The sequence below is a fragment of the Octopus bimaculoides genome, chromosome 5, assembly GCF_046866305.1.
Source record: "Octopus bimaculoides isolate indiv1 chromosome 5, ASM4686630v1, whole genome shotgun sequence".
Taxonomy (NCBI): Eukaryota; Metazoa; Mollusca; class Cephalopoda; order Octopoda; family Octopodidae; genus Octopus; species Octopus bimaculoides.
This window is the reverse complement of record NC_142932.1, coordinates 107,474,481-107,488,471: the sequence shown is the minus strand read 5'-3', so window position 1 is coordinate 107,488,471 and position 13,991 is coordinate 107,474,481. Positions and strand designations below refer to the sequence as shown.

The following is a 13,991-nucleotide window of genomic DNA, read 5'->3' as shown; positions in this document are numbered from 1 at the left end:
ATATTTACAGATGATACTAAGATATTTTTATCTGTGTAGTGTGCTGCATTGAAATTAGCCTAGTATATATTCTTAATTTAAATTTTACAAATAACTTCTATTTTATTATTTTCAGTGATATTTTTGTAGATGGTGAGATAATATACATTTTCAAGCTTCTGTGATCACATTCTACTCTTGCATCATCCAGATTTGTAACAATCATCTGGGTATTTCATTGCAAAATACCACTAACAAAGCACTCCTGCAGAATATTGCTCCTTGTCCGACTTGATATTTAACACACTACTGCCAGTTTTCAATAGAAAAAAAATTATATAAGAATGTAGGAGACAGAACAAAAGGGTTTATGTGATTTCTTTCTAAAAGATACCTAAAGCATAAATATACCAAACAAATGTAAACATACAAAAATTAACTAATCTTAATTAGTTGTATTAATTTTATTAGTGAAGGCATATCATATTCTAAGGAAATAGATTCAATGATAAAAATGGAGGAGGAGAAAGCTTACAATTATAGTAAATTAGCTTCCAGGTAACTGCTAAGTTCAGGCATGGCTATGTGGTGAGTAGTCTGGGTTCAGTCCCACTATGTGGCACCTTGAGCAAGAGTCTTCTGCTATACCCCAAGCCTGACCAAAGCTTTGTGAGTGGATTTGACAGATAGAAACTGAAAGAAGCCCATCATGTATATCTGTGTTACTCTTTCCTTGTCTAGACACTGCATGATGGTTGTAAATGAGTGTGTCATTTCCAATCTTCCATGGAAACATGCCTGGTTGGGGGGGGGGGAAATATTACCTTATGTAACATGTGAGGGTTGGTGACAGGATGAGCATCTGACTGTAGAAAATCTGTGTCAACAAATTCTGTCAGACCCATGAAAGCAAGAAAAAGTGGATGTTAAAATGATGATGGTGATAATCATTTCAAACCCACAGGGAACAACTTTTATAAAAACTCAGTTGATATTATACTCTAAATATGTGAACAGATGAGATACAGAACAAATATATTTAGAAACTATGCCATAAAATAAAAAAAGAGGAAATTACAAAACTTGTTTCTAATTGAAGACAAAAATTTATGTAACAAAATTATAGAAATGGAAGAATATGTTAGTGGCATAGACAGGGAGCAGCAAAAACAAAAGGATAAAAGTAAATTTTAAACAGATGGACAGAATACATTGGGAAATGCTTTAGAAGTGAAGCTAAACAAACTGTGCCCTTAGAATACAAATAACCTTCAACGTATTATAATAGCTGAACCAGGAATAAAGGAAAATAGCAAACATAACGAAAGAAATATAATGAACTCACAAACATAGAATGAAATATGAAATAGCAAAAGTGATAAAGTATTTCATTAAGAATATTGGTTTCAAATTTTTGGCACAAAGCCAGCAATTTTGAGGGAGGGGATAAGTCGATTACATCAGCCTTAGTTTTTAACTGGTACTTAATTCATCAATCCCAAAAAGGTGAAAAGCAAAGATGACCTTAGTAGAATTTAAACTTACTACCATTATATACTAAGAAGATATTTTAACTATTTTTTTGTTTTTTATGCATGCATGGTAGTCTCATTTTCATAAAATGTGCTCAGCAGTCCATGCTATGTAAGTAAAAATCCCAACACTTTATGGGTTAAATGTTAAGAGCAAAGACCTTTGACTCACTATAAATAGGACTGAAACTAAATTAAAGTTGAATCAAATTTATTCTACCAGCTCATTGCTGGTAGAATCATTAATCTTTCAGAGAACATTCTTAGAGGCATTTCTTCCAGTTATTTACCTTCTGAGCTTGAATCCGACCAAGATCAACTATGCCTTTCAGGGTCAATAAAATAAAGTACCAGTCAAGTACTAGGGTCAATGTAATCAACTCACCCACTCCTCACAAAATTGCTGGGCTTCTGCCAAAATTAGAAACAATTGAGTGAATATTAAACAGTGACTACATGTTTACTTATTTAGTTTGTATGACCCATGTGTTTTGATTTGACTGACTTTATCAGATCACATTCTGCAATCTGATATAGTTGTATAATAGTTATAGCTATACAGTTTACAGAATGTTGAAATTATTTTTGTTCAGATCATTTTCGTAAAAAACTCCATGATGATGTAAGAGTAAAACCAGCGACTAGCCAAATAAACTGGGAACATCAAAAGAACCCCAACATGGTCGTTTAATCAGTTAGAAATAGAAGCCAATTCTCCTACAAAGTTAACTTTACTGAATTGAAAATGTATTGTATAATATAGTCCTAGATACACAGAAGATGTAATGGTCAAGTCTGAAACACCACTTATAGGACTCCTTAATCAGAGCTGACTTAGAGTTAAACAACCAACAGAAGTCTTTAGAGTTGCATATTTTAAGTTATATATTTTGCCTAGAAGCACAAAACAGAGACACTAATAAGGTTTAAAAAACAGCAACATAATATCACAGGCAATGTCTCTCATAGTTACATCAAAATATGACAGCCTTAAAATAATTGGAGAAATGATAACAGAACTGTGCAAAAAAAAAAAGAAAGAAGTTAACTGATATATAACTGTAAGAACAAATTAAAACATTTCCTTTTACTCAACTGACTTACTAGATAAATATAGATAAGTCAATAAATATAATACTTTCAGGAAATGAATTGTTTCAATTAGAATCTCAATAATTATCATGAGAAGATGTTATAAAAAGGAATTAATGTATCTAGCTATGAACTAATGCAGCCCAAAACATTTTCTCAGTAACACTTGTCTTTTGTTCAATGCTCTAATGATTCTGCTAATCAACCATGTTAGAGATGAATTTTTTTTTGTTAATTTTCATATTAGTTATTGGATATTCTTTTATATATTTTGTAGATGTTAGATAAATTTTTTTATTGAAAATCAAGTTGTATACAATTTCTCTTACAAATTTTACCTGCTTGAACATGGAAACAACAAGAGAGAAAAGATGGTATAGAGACAATGAACTTGGTCAACATTGACAATACTAGACCAGCAGAGAAAACAATTATCATGAGGATGGAGACAGTTTGCACCTATTATGATGCAAATCACTTATCTCTTAACCCCTAAGCCATCTCTTTTGTACAGGCTACACTATATTCATCTTCCCTCTGAAAGGTGATGCCTGCATTATGTAGAATCATTAATGTAGTTCTCAGGGAGACTCAGCCTCATAGAATATGACAAGGCTGGTCCCTTTGAATTACAGCTACAACTCATTTTTGCCAGCTGAGTGGACTGGAGCAAGATAAACCTTCAAGTGGTTGGAAGAAAACAAAAAAATGATCTTATGTAGGGGCAGGAAAATCTTTTCAGTTGTTAGGGTCACTGTGGATGTTAATCCAGTCCTAACAGCAGCATTTGTGGGTCTCACAGATCTGGAGGCTAAGGCCCAACATAAACACCAATGTGCAGGCTGTTCTAATCAAACTGAGCGCAAGTCGAGGGCAAATACATGACGGAATAGTAATTATTTCGTCTTAGCTTTCACTGCTCATCCGAAACATGATATTTCTGCCTTATGAAATGGAACGTTTCCTTTCACTTAAAAAATGACACTCCGTCGGTTCCAATTTATCTGATCAACGAAAAAAATCGGTTTGTAAAATTAACTTGCAAGTGGCTGAGTACTCCACAGATATGCATACAATAAGGTAGTTCTCAGGGAGATTCAGCCTCACAGAATGTGACAAGGATGGCCCCTTTGAATTACAGCTGCAACTCATTTTTGCCAGCTGAGTGGACTGCAGCAAGGTGAAGTAAAGTACCTTGCTCAAAAACACAGCACGCCACAGGGAATCATACTCGTGATTTTACAATTGTGGGCCAAATACCCCTAACCACTAAGCCACGTACCTTCACTCTCTTAACCGTAGAGTAAAGGATTGAAGTGACAGAGACAGAGAAAGGAAAGCCTCAGTCATATACAATGACAATGAGACTGAAATATGATCTTTTCTAGCTTCTTTGTTTTTAACAATGAAAATGACATTTAGTAATGAATGGAGGGAAAGCCTTTCAGGTGTTTACATTTTTATTCTGAGAGTTCTAGAACGATCGACTGTTAGTTCTCTCTTCTTTCTCCCACTCCTGGTACTTATTCGCCTTCTTTCATAAGTCTTCATGTCTTTTAGTTGGGGGGGGGGGGAGACTATGTTTTTTTTTCAGGCACGTTTAATGTTTTCTCTATAAACTACAACCCCCACTTTTTTTTTTTTTCATACACAAACTAATTCGAGCAGGGTAAAAACTGTGAAAAGAGACCAGAAAAATGGGTAATATCCCTTAGAAAATGGGTTGGGGAGAAAAGTTGCCAACAGGTGGCTACACGAAATTCAACTCTATACTTTAAAGAGTATCTTCTACTGTCGCCTCAGGCCGACTAAAGCCTCGTGAGTGAATTTGGTAGACGGAAACTGAAAGAAGCTCATCATATATTTTTTTTATGCGTGTGTTTGTGTCTGTCCCCCACCACCACCATTGTTTGACAATTGATGTTGGTGTGTTTGCATCCCCGTAACTTAGCTGTTTGGCAGAAGAGACCAATAGTATAAGCAGCAGGCTTACAGGGAATAAGTCCAGGGGTCAATTTTTTGACTAAAGGGCGGTGCTCCAGCATGGCCACCATCAAATGACTGAAACAAGAATAAAAGAATACCAGAAGAACTTTCCGTACCACTAAACCAAGAAGGTTCTTTGAATATGTACAATATATTTTAAGGCTAAATAGTAATTCTGTTTATGTTTGCGTAACTGAGATATTTTGATTGGATTATAATAGTTATTGGTTTTACACTTCTTTCTATATTCTGCAATTGTCACAATATAGAAACATTTCTCATGGCACCAGCACACAATTTACAGATGCTTACATTTTTTATGTTAACTGTGAATTTTTCATAGGTCCAGCTAGTTAAAACTGAATAGAGCAGTTATTTGATTTACATTCCTTCTATATTGTCTAGTTTCGGATGAAATGAAATACTCATACTAGGCTGAAAAATGCAAGAAATGACATCCGTCTTGAATCAAGAATACAAATAGCCAAGATGAGATCACACCATAGAATATATATAACTACGTAGTTTATAAATTAATAAATTCAGAACACTGACGACTCTCTTTCTTGTACTGAAATATAACCTAGTTCATTTCACAAACAGGAACAGTATTACTGAACTTATCTATTTACACTTAATCCCTCATGGTCTCATTAAATAATGGTATTACTTTCAAGGAAAAGTTCAAACAATGATTAGAATATTTGATGGCTTATGAGGCCCACCTTTTTATTCCCTCTAAAAAAGCATCACAGAAAATCAGCCCCCACCTTATGAACACAAGGTCAAGGTTTAGGTTACTGGTCAGTGGTGGTTCAAGAAAATGTGTGCTAAAACAGAGGTACATCTTATACAAAAATTGCATTCAGAGTGTTAAAATTCATTAAAGCAGGAAGTGCATATGAAATAAGTATAACTGAAGAATGAGACTAAACAGGAAGACACAGACACAGTTTCTGTTGACTGTGCACAAGCATTGTAGGTCAAACTAGTTGTAGAGTTTTAAAATTTACAATATTCTTGTTTCTTTAACCCTTTTACTGAGGAAATCAGATATAGCCACTCAAAATTTCATTACCCTTAATTGCTGAAAGCAGTTTTATGTACCAATCAATCTTTTGCTGAGGAATGTCATGTTTGAAACTATTTTTTTTTACTGAGATATATCAAGTTTATCAAAGCAATATGACTTGCAGAAAATACCAATTCTATTTTTTGGTAGATATTTAAGATTGTTACTGAAATAACAATGAAATTTAATTTGCAGTTAAAGGATTAATTTATGTTGCCATGAAACAATAGCTTAGTCATTCAGAAAATGTCTTTTAATTCATATAGATTGAAAAAACATTTGCACATTAATATCTAATTTCATAGTAACACAATATAATAAACTTTAAACATATTTTACAGTATACCAAAATATTTAGTAAATATGCAAACTTTGCCTACCCACCCATCCATCAGCTCTCATTCTTTGTCTGTAGCTACATTATTATTTTACTGTTGTTCACTCTTTCTGTACTGCCAATCATCACCTCCTCTCTCCCAAGCCACTACTTCTATTGATATTTTTCCTCATTTTTATCACTTTTTTTCCAACTAATATCTATCATTGACTACCCTTCCATCCTTGTTCACTATTCATCTATACCCCCATCTTCTACCACACTTGAAACCTTTACTCACCCTTCCTGATCTTCCGTCCCCACTCTTCTATTCACTATGTGCCTTGAAGGTAAGCTCTGACACCACATCATTACTATATCTCTTTTTCCAGTTCCCCACCAATTATTCCCATCTACCCTTAGTCACAAACTTGTTCCTGTCCCTTTATTATACATTAACCGTTCAGCACCTAGGATAAAGCCACCTCCCTCTCTACTATAATCCCACCCAGTTAAGGGTGTTTTGTAGTCTTGTGAGTAACATGGCAATCCCACTAGTGCTGGTGCCATGAAAAAAGCACCCCACATTCACTGTAAAGTGGTTGGCATTATAAAGGCCATCCAGTTGTAGAAATAGTATTGATATAAATGCCACTGGATCTACCTCACGAATTTTTCCGTGTTTGTCAAGTATATAACAAATGAAACAGAAAAAGGAATTCATGAGATTCTTTATTAATCCCAATGATCATTTCAACCCATCTTGCAGCGATTCCTCACAGGTGAGATACTGTAAAACTGTAGTAAAACTTCAGTGCAGATGTGTCTCGTCGAGTGACTTTTCAAACAATACCTCGTTCAATAAAGTCAGTTTCCGAAGGGGTGGGGAGAGGACATTGAAACAATGATGCGACAATGCCCCACTCTAACAATTTCGAAGATAGCACCCAGAGAAAATACACAAAACACTGAAAAACTTTGGAGAGACATAAAAGAATCAATCAAAAAGCCATGAATTTGATCAAAACATCTGCAACAATATCTTAAAAGATATTTATTTATAACCTCTCAACATGAAGGAAGTCTGTTGCACGAGTTCTTCATAGAAGCAGCCAAGTTATACTTTCTTCTCCCGAATCGTTGCTATCAAATAAAGACGAACGTATGTACATGTATGTTTGCGCAATTTTTTTTCCTATTCGTTTTTTTTTTACACCTATTAGACTGTTTTTTTTTTGCTTTTTTCGTTTTGGTGACCGGGCACTAAACTAGATCTTGAAAGATGAGGGAGAAAAAAACGGATCGTGTGAAGTTTCCGACAGTCCTCTCCCCACCCCTTCGGAAAACATTTTCCCCACGAATTACATTATAATCCTAATTTGTGTCACTTAAACGGTATTTCTATAAAATTTCATTAATATATATCCATTTCCCTGAAAGTTATGAGGGAAAAATTGGATCTTGTGAAATTTCCGAAAGTCCTCTCCACACGCCCCCGTTCGTTTGCGCAAATCTTTGTTATATTTGTTGGCACTATCATGCTATTAGCTGTCAGAAGTGAAAGTGCTCACTGCTAGTGAAGTATCTGTCTGTCAGCCTGAAGTATCTGTTGCTGGCCTGTCGATTCTTTGGCTACTGACAGCTAATACCATGACTGGCCGGAGCGAGCTATATGTCTGTCTGTCTGTCTCTCTATCTATCTATCTATCTATTACTCGAAAGTTCGCGCGTCCGCGCTAGCTAGTCGTGAGTGGTCCATCCTATTATTTTTAAACTTCAAACTTCATTTGTTTTCTATTTTGATAAATTCTCTCTGTTGAAAATTGTATTTTTATATTTTAAATAATTTGCAATTTCAGGAAATATGTTTTTATATTAAATTTGTGTTTTCTACTCACGACTAGCTAGCGCGGACGCGCGAACTTTCGAGTAATAGATAGATAGATAGAGAGAGAGAGACAGACAGACAGACATATAGCTATCTCCGGCCAGTCATGGTATTAGCTGTCAGTAGCCAAAGAATCAACTCAAACCAGCAACAGGCATGCAGGCAGACAGACAGATGCTTCACTAGCAGTGAGCACTTTCACTTCTGACAGTGCCCTATTTGTTTTCTACACATTTCTTTACACCTAGTAGGTTTTTTTTTGTTGTTGTTTTGTTTTCGAGCAAAGAAACTTATACTCGTTTCCTCTGACCGAAAAACTTAGTGGTTATTGATATTTCAAGTTACGATAATAATCTACAACGAAAACATAAAAACACGAACAAAAAGTTCTACAAACATTGAGATGGAGGAAAAAAAAAAAACGTCTTTAGGTGTTGACAAAAGAAGATATTTTGGAGATATTTTTAAACACCCGAGATCACAAGATTATTGCATTGAGCCGCCAACATAACACTCATTGTTTCTAATCTATTAGGATGACTGCTAATCTGACATATTATTTTTCGCCTTTAAAGATTAAAACATTATCCTTTGCTGAGCAGATGCTGTTGCTTTCGTCACTACTCTCATGATAAACAGGCTTTATGATATCCGAGAGACCATGTGACATGACGTCTAACATTAATGTAAACTTCTAACAATAGAGAAAAGTTGGAAGAACTATAATATTAAAAAAGACATGAATATTTATTCATCCTTATTGTACTATCAGTCATTACCGAAACGTTCTTTGTTGTTGCTACTTACTTAGAGCAACTCAAACACCCGTTATTGCATTCAGTGTTTACCTAGTTAACACAATTTAGAGTTAACTGTCAGAAGAGAAGTAAAAGATGTTATTCCACGAACTTATGTTTATCGAATGACTGATTAAAGTTCAGATACTAACACCTAATGAACATGAAACAAAGGAAACGAGTATAAGTTTCTTTGCTCGAAAATAACTTATAAATTTAATGTAATAACAATGAACGGCTACTTAGTTTCTCACATCTTATTAAAATGCCTTTAAACATTATCTCTTATACATTTAAAGAAATACCGGAACAATCATGGTGATATGTTTTGTTGCATTTGAACAGAGACCCTCTCCGTACTGGTGCCTGTAAATTTCTTAAGATAGGCATAAACATCTCGAAAATATTCTTCAACGGGGATGGCATACTAATTTCTTCTTTCTTCAACAACACAAAGGCAATCAGTACACACAAAGAAAACATTATCCACCGCCATCCCAACATTAACAGCTCGTAACTAGATGGCCACAAATATTCAGTGTCATCTTCACTAAGGGTCTCTCCTGACGAACACACATTCTCTATACAGCAAAGACTATATCTTAAAAGTCATTATTCTTTAGGGGCGGAAAATACTTCAGACCCTAAACAACTATAAACTGACTCTTCGAAGTCCAGGTGACATCTACAAGTGCACTACTCTCGAATTGAGGTTGAGTTGCTGCTATACACAGGCATCCTAGACCGCATTATTAAAAATAGAATCCAAGACGAAGACGTGGCTGTGAAGTAAGTTTGCTTCCAAACCGCATGATTCCTGGTTCAGTACCACTGAGTGGCACCTCGGGCAAGTGTCTTCAACTATAGCCTCGGGTTGACTAAAGCCTGGAGAGTGGATTTGGTTCACAGAGACTGAAAGAAGCCTGGCGTGTGTGAGTGCTTCTCCACCACCCACCGCTTGACAACCGGTGTTTGTGTGTTAACGTCCCCGTAACTTAGAAGTTCAGCAAAAGAAAACTGATAGAAGTCCCAAACTTAAAAAAATAAGTACTGGGATCGATTCATACGACTTAAAATTCTTCAAGGCGGTGCCCCAGCATGGCTGCAGTTAAATGGCTGAAACGAGTAAAAGGTAAAAAGATAAACTGATTGGTATAAAATCGTTCGCCAGCCGACTTCAACCTCTAGCTTACGGACCTCTCTTCTGCCTTTCCGACTAACTACAACAGTGGCCACTATTTTTCAAAGCTCGATGGTGGTTATTATCATGTCATCTCCGTATATAGATTCGGTACTAACTGATCATCTCTGTTGCTCTTTTCACCAATATCGTGTTCGCGCATTCACCAGAGCCCCGCACCAACCATTAAATCTAAGTCATTCGTTCATAGAATATCATCCCTCGCCCTCTGAAACCCTTTCCTTGCCTGTGTTTTTTGAACCATCAATTTGGAACTGTTCAAAAAACATTAACCGTAATGAACTGATGAGTCTAGGAAGGCCAGTTAATGCTACCGGTACGGCCAAGTAAAAGAAAAAAATGGTACAAAAAAGATTCACCCAAGTGACGAGGTATGAACTCAAAACCTATGAACCAAGAAACAGAAATTTATTCAACGCTTTAATCAAATGTCAAAAGGGAGCAGTTTCTTCTATATTCAACATTACAATCCCACAACTAGTATTTAAGTTCGGGTCAGCCTGTAACGCTGAGTGTCACACACATAAGTGGGACCAAAGAAATTGTCAACTATTTTGACAACCTTATTTACCAAAAAGTGTACCACTTCCGCTTTGTACATTAAATTTTGATATTTCGTTTTACTGTCCAAAGTCGAAGAGAATTAAAACGGCAATGATCTTGGGCCCCACCATCTCTTTAAAAGGAAGAGAGAGAAAAAATAACTTGAATATAGGAGAAAAACATGCGATAGCATCATTACATACTAAAATGAGTATATAGAATAAAAATTTTTTAAATACTTTTTAAAGAGAATATATATATATATATATATATATATATATATATATATATATATATATATAAAACGATAAATTATAAAATGAAAAGCATATTTCTAAGAGAGTAGATAGCCTTTTCTATATTAGAACTTGGGGGTAATTTTTTGCGGATAATGTAGGTTTGTTTGTTTTAATTTCAACAAGCTGACACCATTTAATGAAGAAGCGGTGAAAGGTAAGAGAAATAATTCACGGTGAAAAAAAAGTCCAAGTTCTCATGAGATAAAACATTATAAAGGTCTAAAAGTGAGGATAATTAAAAGAATGTTACAATTATTCTTAAAATATATATATATATCTTGGTATTTCATTAAAAATAAAAAGACAAAGTAATAGATAACCTCAACTATAGTTGAGAAGAAAATCAGCTGTTCTCTATGACTGGTATACGAAAGTTAAAACGTTAAATAACAGACAGAATATCTAGGATTACATGATCCGATGTATTATACTTTTATTGACTGCTATTTCTAGCAGAATAAGCGAGAATGTATTTAGAGGCTCCCTAGTTGGCTCGTTTAATTATTTTGCTGGAAACTTGAAAAAAATTGTAATATTAAACGGGGGGGGGGGTTCTTCTTTATAATAATGTTAAATAAAATTTGAGTATGAAAACTGTTACTCCTATTTTTAATACTTTGTTGCTAAACCGTGAGCAAAAAGGAGAAAACAAAGAAACCTTGTACAAGTACTAATGATAGGATATATTTTTTGCAGCTAATAATAGTTTGTTGATTGTAATGAACAAGTATTTTCGTTGTTGAATAGTAAATAGTAATATTATATATATATATATATATATATCTCGAAGGAATGCTCTCTTTCAGATATAAAGGATTAACAATATAAGGTCCTGAAATAAATGTATACTTACAGCAAATGATACACAAAAGTGAGAGTGTACGGACACTCATGCTGTCAGAACTTTCACTCAGCGTACCAGGAAGGAGATTGTTTTAAAAAACACAGCACAGCTATCAACAAGGTAAAGAATTATGACAAGGGCGTCGACACGTATTTCGAAGTATATGATGATAGCTTCCTCTGTCTCGTGAGATAACCGGAAGTAAACAAACAAGTCACATGTTTGTTAAATGATGTAGCACAAACCAGCGCGGGAACTATATAATATGGTCATCAATCCATTTGAAATAGCAATCTCATCATGCTCAAATCATGGGCTTGCTACATCGGAGATGGGGCGGTTAAACAACTGTAGTAGGTTGTTCTCATTTTTTTTTTTTTACATTAAAAAGTAGACAGCATAGGATAATTCTTCTGGGATCTTTCTGATCTTTCTTATTCGGATTACCTGATGCAATATTTATATTTTGTTTTGCTTTGTGTTTACTTCATTGGGTTTATTGGGTACGTGGTCTCTATTACCACCATATTTTTTGTATTCTCACCCCCATTAAAAAATTGGGTTATCTCCCCCGACTAAAAAAAAAATTATTTAACCCCTCAATAAAACAAAAATAAAATGAAAAAAAATTAATAAACATGAAACGCGAAAAGATTAAACATCTTATTGAATTTGATAATATTTTTATAACAAATCATACAAAACTGAAAAAAAATAATGAACATAAAAATTGAAAAAAATTAAACATCTTGTTGAATCTAATAACATTTTTATAACAAATCAGACCATTCCTATTGAGGAGGCCAAAAGTCAGCAATGTGTTGAAGTATTGAATCAAAAGGATCTAACTCTTTTAATCCAATCTCTTGTTGCCACATTAACTCGATTTTTTAGTGGGGAGATCACCCAATTTTTTAATGGCAATTTTTTAATGGGGGTGAGATAACCAAAAAGTACCTTTTTTTTTTTTTTCAGATTGGCTCGCTAGTCTATTTTGTTTTAACAGACATGTCTATGATCAAAATCATTTCAGCTGTGACTAACTCGTCTTTAATTTCCAAACTTAGTTTACTCTAGACTAAATGTGTCCGTTTTTTTTTAAGATGATGTTTTTTAAAAGGAGATTTGGCTATTTCTTACTGGTTAAACGATTTTGTAGAGGCTCTAAGATAACGCGGGGTAGAAAGAAATAGATTGATAGGAAATGTGTAATGTTTAAAGAAGTATCGTATAAAATAAGTAAGCTCGAAGAAAGACAAACAAAACGATAAATTTCTGCCAAGTTCACTAAATGGAAATCATTGCAACAAATTTCGTTTCGCATGAGCATCATATCTGAATGCTTAATAATAGTGAGTGACAATAACATCATAGAGTGAAAGAACATGGACATATTAAATTTGTAGATACTACTGTACCATTTACCACTTTTCTGTTTTTACACTTCACCTATTTTCACTTCTAACACCTTCAACTTAACATGTAAAGCCTAAATGCAAAAATCGAAATTGTGCGATGAAGTGCGGAATTGTTTTAGAACGGTGATTGTTGGTATTCCATCGTTTATTATTTAAATCTGTATTGTTATCTCTCCGAGAAAAGTTCGATCCATATTTTGAGTATCTCAGAGTTAGCGAACCGAACGCAAAATATTCTTGAATTCTTTCGATATTTGTTCTCAAACATTCTGGCAACAAATATGTCCTTTATTTTTAAGAGAAATTGATGAAGATCAAAGGATTTTACAGCTGCTTTAAGACCAATAGTGTCAAGCCCACAATAATGCATACTCCTCTGTTGCATTATATTAAAAGACAATTATTACCATTTAAAATTTTTAAAAAAATCTATATAATATATATTAGCTAGCATGTTCTCAAAGCCGGAACCCAACAAGATTTTAGGGAATCTTATATCACAATATAAATGAAGCTTATAAATCGCAGTACTAAAAGATGTAACCTATTTCCCCTTCATTTTGTCTATACACGTCGAACCAAACGTAGTTTTTTTTCTCTCAAATATATGCACAATTTTATCAGAATGAATTCTTTTGATATGATCAATATTGCAAGGAATCTCTCCAACAAGTAATTAGTCTTCTTAAGAATTGCATGCATTTCTTTGGTTAATTTCTTTTGATGTTCTCACTCTAAGGGATCTTACTTAATAGGACTACATATATTCCATGTGGATGGGTTTTCCCACATCTCTGCTATCACTTCATGTTATTTCCTTCGTTACTGTAGGATGTATGTGTTTGTATGCAGGCGTATATACGAAAACAACGTTTGTGCGGGAACAAAATTTGCTTAACGAATGCAAACTCAGTTTTTCAGGATGTTCAAAGTGTTTTCATTGCCCCTCCTCCACAATAAAGAAAATTTCAACAGTGCCCTACAACTTCTGCACCCCATGTTCCCGAGCCTATGTTAAACAAAG

The 13,991-nt window shown here is 34.4% G+C and overlaps 1 protein-coding gene across 1 annotated transcript in view; it reads right to left on the bottom strand.

The window, feature by feature from the left end:
* LOC106883086 (heparan-alpha-glucosaminide N-acetyltransferase) overlaps positions 1-11,733 on the bottom strand; it is a 43,582-nt gene extending 31,849 nt beyond the window's left edge. Inside the window, exon 1 of the mRNA XM_014933978.3 lies at positions 11,559-11,733. Within this exon, the coding sequence (XP_014789464.1) occupies positions 11,559-11,598 (40 nt within the window). The 5' untranslated portion in view covers positions 11,599-11,733. The remainder of the gene's footprint in view (positions 1-11,558) is intronic.
* Between the last annotated feature and the right edge of the window lie 2,258 nt (positions 11,734-13,991).